At 42.9% G+C, this 7,273-nt stretch overlaps 1 protein-coding gene across 1 annotated transcript; it reads left to right on the forward strand.

Annotated features, from left to right (window-relative positions):
* The first annotated feature begins 2,112 nt into the window (after nt 1-2,112).
* LOC144715850 (kinesin-like protein KIN-14S) lies at nt 2,113-6,913 on the forward strand. Its single transcript, XM_078590853.1, has 13 exons — nt 2,113-2,253; nt 2,949-3,074; nt 3,158-3,274; nt 3,357-3,421; nt 3,512-3,608; nt 3,695-4,021; nt 4,115-4,394; nt 4,505-4,666; nt 4,746-4,961; nt 5,048-5,085; nt 5,163-5,326; nt 5,415-5,519; nt 6,069-6,913. Exons 2-13 carry the CDS (start codon nt 3,008-3,010, stop codon nt 6,771-6,773), a joined length of 2,343 nt encoding a protein of 780 aa, XP_078446979.1. The 5' UTR covers nt 2,113-2,253; nt 2,949-3,007; the 3' UTR covers nt 6,774-6,913.
* The last annotated feature ends 360 nt before the right edge of the window (nt 6,914-7,273 follow it).

Here is a 7,273-nt window from a genome sequence, read left to right on the forward strand (position 1 = left end):
GATTCAGATATTTCTGTCATCAGCAAATGAGAGAGATGATTGAAAACTATCTGTTTCGTTTCATTTCCTTTCTCGGTAGATACCCCTTCCCTTTCGTTTCTCTACTACTGGGAGAAGATAAAACTAGTCGTGTTAATAGCACTGTACATCCCAAACCATGTCCAAAGTCTGCGTGTTAACCTTAGCTTTTTTTTTGGCACGGTATATCCCAAACTCACAACGTCGTCTGCGATATATCCCGGTGATGACATGGAGTCCATCGTGGCTGCCAGGTGGATCTCCGACCAGATTTTTACCTGGCGGAACCCACCTGGCCGTCACGCTGGATTCCACGTCATCACCGTGATATGTCTACCTGCCAAGAGAGCGAGAGAGAGAGAGAGAGAGAGTTCTAGAGAGAAGGAGAGAGATAGAGGTTCTAGAGAGAGAGAGAGGTGTTCTAGAGAGAGAGGCATTGTTCTCTAGAACACCTCTCTTTCTCTCTCTAGAACACCTCTCTTTCTCTCTCTAGAACACATCTCTTTCTCTCTCTAGGACATCTCTCTCCTTCTCTCTCTCTCTAGCATGCCTCTCTCTCTCCCTCTCTCTCTCTCTAGCATGCCTCTCTCTCCCTCTCTCTCTCTCTCTCTAGCATGCCTCTCTCTCCCGCTCTCTCTCTCTAGCATGCCTCTCTCTCCCTCTCTCTCTCTCTCTCTCTCTCTCTAGAATGCCTCTCTCTCTCTCTCTCTCTCTCTCTCTCTCTCTCTCTCTCTTTAAGCTAAACCTTGGCTGGTCGACATATCACGGTGATGACGTGGAATCCAGCGTGGCGGCCAGGTGGGTTCCGCCAGGTAAAAATCTGGCCGGAGATCCACCTGGCAGCCACGATGGACTCCACGTCATCACCGGGATATATCGCAGACGACTTAGTGAGTTTGGGATATACTGTGCCAAAAAAAAAGCTAAGGTTAACTCGTAGACTTTGGACATGGTTTGGGATATACCGTGCTATTAACCCAAACTAGTCCACTATCATGCCCGATGCTTACAGAACGTAAATCCAACAAGAACGCTGTAATACAGAACAGGGAAATAGCGACAACATCATTGCCCCAACTACGGCGATCACATTGCTGTTTAAAATAAAATGACACAAAAAGAGAACAGAACAAAGAACAAGGCCATGTGCAGCTTTTTTGTGCGAATTTTTTGTTCATTTCAAACGAACAGAAAAGAACAACTATGTCTAGTCCCTGCACTTTCTCTCTGCTCCATATTTCCCTTAAAAACTTAGAAAAGTATATTAAAAATAAAAAATGTGATTTTTTTTCGTCTGGGACAAGGAACGGGCGGTTTTTCTCCAGAGGGGACGAAACTGGCAAAGTCAGGACGCGGCCGATTTTTTTCTTCAATGGACGAATCCCTGGACGGGACGGTTTGGACGAAGTTGAAATATCCAGATGTCAAACGGGACGATCTACGTCCCGTTCCGTCCATTGTCCACGTCCCGGACGACTGGAACTATAGTCCTGTCACATCCTGACCGTCTCATCCAGGACATGCCAAACACAAGTATAGATTGGATTCAGTAACAGATGATGCTTCGTCATCCAGTCTTTTTTAGGCTCCGTCTAGCCCATACCGTCACCTAGTAGTGGAGGTTTTCTCTAGGTTACAACCGTCCTCATCCGTTTCGTCACGTCGCGACCGTCTCATCTAGGACATGCTAAACACACATGTAGATTTGACTCGTTAACGGATAACGCTTCGTTATCCCATCTGTTACATTCCACCAGCTCCATACCATCATCTAATAGTAGTGATTTTCTCTATGTTAAAACCGTCATCCGTCCATTACGTCATCCACTCCGTCTACCTCTTAGACAGGGATATAACAAAACTGCAGACTATGTGACGGACGACGGGCGAAATTCCGTCCCGTCCGTCATATCCGTCATCAACCATCCGTCGTCCGTCCACTTTAGACACGCTTCCTCGTGACTGTTTGAATGAATCTCAGGGCTAACGAGCGCCGTTAGATGCAGATAGGGAGATCGGACGGTGGAGATCGTCTGAAGATTCAAATTCTCGTCGATTCGTTCGACCGTTCAACGGCTCCTCTTTTCAAAATCTATCCTTCTTTCCATTTTCACACTCTCGTCTCTTCTTCTTCTTCTTCTTCTTCTTCCTCCTCTCTCTCTCTTGTTCTTGCCGGTTCTCTTGTAATCTGCTGATCATCCAACTCGCGCATTGTGAAGAGAATTCGTCGACAAGGTTAGTTCTTGATTAAATTAGGCTTTTTAGTTTTTATTTCTGGAGATCATCGTCAGGTTTTGACAATTTTTCAAACCTTATTCTGTCTAATCACGATTGGTTTCATCGGAATCAACCGCTCGCCGTAGTGTACGCTTCCTCGTCAGATCTTGACGGTCTATGTAAAATTTTCTCTCTTTGTTGAATTGCGATTGCGTTGAGAAGCTGAACAAAGAAATATCCGAAGTTGTCTGGCGGAGAAGAAGAAGGCGGAATTAAAGAACAAAATGAAACGGAGAAACTTAGTTTAAGATCTTGGGATTTATAAGTACAAAACGTCGGATTGACGGGACTATCCTCTTGCAGATCCTTGATTTTCGAGTATAGGAATTTGATGGTGCCTTCAGTGTTCTTGAATGCCTCCTGCATCGATTCATCCTAGTTAGGGTTTAAAATTTTAATTGAACAATTCATGTTCCTGCCACAAAACGTTATGATCCAATACCGGGTGCTCCTAAAGTCTGAAATTATATACTATATGAACGACTTTGAGTTCCTGGTTCTCCCCTTCATCTTTTCTCACAACTTTCCATTCTCACTCTTCGTGTTGGGGAAGGAGACTGAATTAAGATTATCAACCAAAAAAATCAATATAAAATATCATTTTGTTCTGATTTTGAAGTCTTTAAAGTGAGAAAACGTGCGCAAACTTGCAGATTGTGCAGAAAACTTGCCTGTGGTTGTGGCTGGCAGAGTGTTCTTATCAACACCTCAGATGTCGTCTCTTCAAGAGTTATTCGATGATGCTGAGCACTGGCAAGGAGGAGAGAGTCTCCAACTAGGTCCATTCTTGACCAAATTAAGGTTTATATGATTACTCTCATGTATAGATTGTTTGAAACCTTCTTCTTTGCCATGCTTTCAGAAGAAAATGAGAAGAAATCCGCCACGTTACTTGATTGTGATGAACAGTCGCTCGTAGCTGCTGGTGGAACTTCATCATTGCTTGAAGATCATCAAAGCGAGGAGAAAACCCAAGAAGGTCTGTTTTTTTTTACTGAATGAAGCCTTCTGTGATTATTCTAGCAGAGGCATTTTGCAAGAGTTGTTCCATAAATTTTCAGGCGAAGGCGAGAAGACATCGACTGCCCACTCTCATGAACAAGACAGGATCAGCTCCATGATACAGGTTTGCGAGTCAATAATCCTTGATCTTTAGAATTATACTTGATTCTTTTACAAAAGTACTAGTATAATTCTGATAACTTCTTGTCTGTAGATGCTGAATGATGGCAACTTCATTCAACTGGAACTGTTTGATGTTTCCCAGGAAGCTTGTAATCCTTCCTCTCACTTGTCTCATCTACATCTTCTAGGTGAGTTTCTTTTCTCCTTCATTACACTCTCATCATGGAACGCTCTCGCTCTCTCTCTTATGCATTTTATTTCTTGAAAATTCCAGGCACGAAGTACAATGCTCTCGTCCAGAAGTGGCAGAAAGAGAAGGCTTTGAAAGAATCCCTTGAGGCCAAGAATGAAATTCTGCTGAGAAGGAACATAGAGATTTGGGCAGAGAGGAAACGATTATACAATGAAATAATTGAGATGAAGGGAAATATTAGGGTTTTCTGCAGATGCAGGCCTATAAGCTCCGAAGAGCTCGCCAAGGGAAGTTCCATGGTGGTTGAATTTGATCCAGCTCAGGATGCAGAGCTGCAGATTATCTCATCTGAAAACTTGAAGAAGCAATTTAAGTTCGATCATGTCTTCAGTCCTCAGGCGACCCAAGGTATGAACTTCTATTTCCAAAATACTCAATAGTTCCTCAAAGTTCAATTCAATAATATGAAGGAGTCACCTATACTAATATTATTTTTTATAGAGAATATATTTGCGGAAGTAAAGCCTGTGGTGAAGTCTGCATTGGATGGCTTCAATGTATGCATTTTTGCATATGGCCAGACGGGCACTGGAAAAACATTTACAATGGAGGGGACTCCCAATAACAGAGGAGTGAATTACAGGACCTTGGAAGAGCTATTTAAAGTTTCAGAGGAGAGGAGCTCAATGATGAGATATGAGTTCTTAGTAAGCATGCTTGAGGTCTACAACGAACGGATTCGGGATCTATTGACAGACAACTCCAATCTTCACCCCAAGAAGTGAGCAAAAACCTAGGAAAATCATCCCAGAAGTTGCTTTATTTTTTTGGTTTCTTTGATTTTGGCTTTAATGTAACATGTTTCATCATCTTATTTATTTGATTTTTCAGGTTGGAGGTGAAGCAAGCTGCCGAAGGAACACAAGAGGTCCCTGGTCTAGTCGAAGCCCAAGCTTCTACCATTGATGGAATTTGGGAATTACTTAAAACTGGGGCAAGGAACAGATCAGTTGGATCTACTGCTGCTAATGAGTTAAGCAGTAGATCTCACAGGTGATCTTTGACCGCTGTTCTTCATTCTCTTCTTATTCCTGTTATTTTTTCCTTATTTGCCTCTTTTTTTCTGTCACAGCCTGGTTCGCCTCACAGTAAAAGCAGAGAATTTGACAAATGGCACACGCACAAGGAGCCATTTGTGGCTTGTGGACTTGGCAGGAAGCGAGAGGGTCGGAAAAATTGAGGTTGAAGGAGAAAGACTAAAAGAGTCTCAGTTCATCAACAAGTCTCTCTCAGCTCTGGGAGATGTCATTGCAGCTCTTGCCTCAAAGAATCCTCACATTCCATACAGGCACAGAAACTACTCTCCCCTCTCTCTCTATCTCTATATCTCTCTCCTTTCTCTTTCTCTAACTTGTAGCATGGTTAATATCTCAGGAACTCAAAGCTGACCCACTTGCTTCAGAGCTCTCTGGGTATGACATTATATGATTATTCTTCTCTGGATATGACATTTTTAAAGAATTAGATCAAATATTTATCTGTTCTTCAGGGGGAGACTGTAAAACTCTCATGATTGTCCAAATCAGCCCTTCTTCAGCTGACGTGGGGGAGACTCTCTGTTCTCTTAACTTTGCTACAAGGGTCAGAGGTATAGAGCAGGGACCGGCCCGCAAACAAGTAGACCCAGCTGAATCCTTCAAGCTTAAACAGATGGTACTCTTTCTCCTTTTCCAGTTATTCTCTCTGTATATCCCTCTCAAATTTGAGTTTACTGATGCTAATGATTATATCACGTTTGAAGGCTGAGAAGTTCAGGTTGGAGGAGAAAGAGAGAGCTCGGCTCAAAGAAAGCTTACATGTGATGCTCATCAAGTTTGGAAGCCGGGAGAACATCTTTACAGAGAAGGTAATTATAAGATTGAGTCATAAACCAAAATACATTCTTTAAGTGCAAAGTCTCCATCTTTTTTTCTGCTGTGTTAGTTGAGAGAAAGTGCGTTAAGGTTTTTATACCGGCTACAGATCCTAAATTAGAGATAACTTGAAATTATCCACCAATCTGGCATCTTTTGGAAGACAGGGTGTAAGAATTATAGAGGAGCTCAGCTTTTATAATTGGCATGAGATGCTCAATTAGAGTTTAATTTCGAATTTAGGGAGAATTTTTTTTAGAGTTATGGAGGAATTAATTGGAGTTAAGTTTGAAATTATCCATTGTTTTCGTGTCTTGAAATGGAAGTAAAGTTACAATTGGAGAGTTTTAAAGGAAAGACTCCTGATTTTACTTTAATCTGGTGTCCTTGACAAGTTAAGTAATGGTTAGAAAGGATCATCAACTCTTTGATAGGGCAAAGCTCCGTCATAAGTCGTAAATTAAATTTAGAAATGATTAAATCTTATTTCTTCAGGAATTGAACTTTTTTCAAATATATTTTTCTTTTGTTTTCTTCCACAGATAAAGGAGCTGGAAAACCAGCTGGCAGAGGAGAGAAGAGCAAGGCAACGGGTGGATAATAATAATAATAATAACAAACAGGAGGATGCTGACATCAGAGCCTACATCAGCAAGCCGCCCCTCCCTCCACCTGCCACGTGGCGGCGGCCGCCTCTGGCCCGCCTCTCCGACAACCTTCCGCCAGCGGCGCCGCCGAAAGGCGGCGGCGCAAAGGCGGAGGAGAAAGAGAATATCACCACGTGTCAGCCAATGAGGGCCCGTCGGATACTGCTGATGCCAGTGGTGAGGCCTTCGCAGGCTGCCACGTGTCAGCCCAGGAGGAGGGCCTCCATTGCTGCCATGTGTCAGGCGGCCCCGCCGTCCGTACTCCGACTGCCAGCGAGGAGGTCGTCGGTGGCCATGGCGTTGACCACTCCCAAGGGAAAAGTCAACCTTAGAAGAAGTCAATTTGCGAGCCCGGCCCCAGCCCAACAAGCTCAACAGGCCCAACAGGCCCAATTAGGGAAGTCTAGAATTCCGGGGGTGAAGCTGTGTTACAGTATACAGAAGCGGCTCGTGGTGGGCTCTCCGGGTGTGAAGTCAATGGGCCGGCAGGAGATTTGGGCTGGACACGGCCCATTAATGTCCCAGCCCAAAGAGATTGTGGCCAAGTTTGGGGGGGCAAGGAGGGTTCCTGTTTCGGATAGGAGGAGGTCTGTTTTGTGACAGGGCATCAAATTTGGGGATTAATTTTTCTTTTTTTTATTGGTTGGGTGTTATTACATGTATGTTTATGGCTGCTCCTCTCTCTCTATCTAAAACAAAGAAATCAAAGAATATTTGGTGCGGATAGGTCTGTTTTGTCCTGGGGATGTTGTGATCCCAAATCCCTAAATATTTAATCTATCACTAAATCCCTAAATAAAGTTGTTCCATTATGTTAACTTTCCGATTATCTAAATAATTCTGATAGGAGGTCTGTTTTGTGACAGGGCATCAAATTTGGGGATAAATTTTTCTTTTTTCTTTTTTTTATTGGTTGGGTGTTATTATGTGTATGTTTATGGCTGCTCATCTCTCTCTATCTAAAACAAAGAAATCAAAGAATATTTGGTGTGGATAGGTCTGTTTTGTCCTGGGGATGTTGTGATCCCAATAAAGTTTTATTGAATATTTAATCTATCACTAAATCCCTAAATAAAGTGATTCCATTATGTTAACTTTCC

This window comes from Wolffia australiana, chromosome 19 (genome assembly GCF_029677425.1).
Source record: "Wolffia australiana isolate 7733 chromosome 19, ASM2967742v1".
Taxonomy (NCBI): Eukaryota; Viridiplantae; Streptophyta; class Magnoliopsida; order Alismatales; family Araceae; genus Wolffia; species Wolffia australiana.

Coding starts and splice junctions, on each gene's coding strand:
- LOC144715850 (XM_078590853.1), top strand. CDS start 3,008: ATGTCGTCTCTTCAAGAGTTATTCGATGATGCTGAGCACTGGCAAGGA. Junction 3,275..3,356: donor CGAGGAGAAAACCCAAGAAG/GTCTGTTTTTTT, acceptor ATAAATTTTCAG/GCGAAGGCGAGAAGACATCG. Junction 4,962..5,047: donor AATCCTCACATTCCATACAG/GCACAGAAACTA, acceptor TTAATATCTCAG/GAACTCAAAGCTGACCCACT.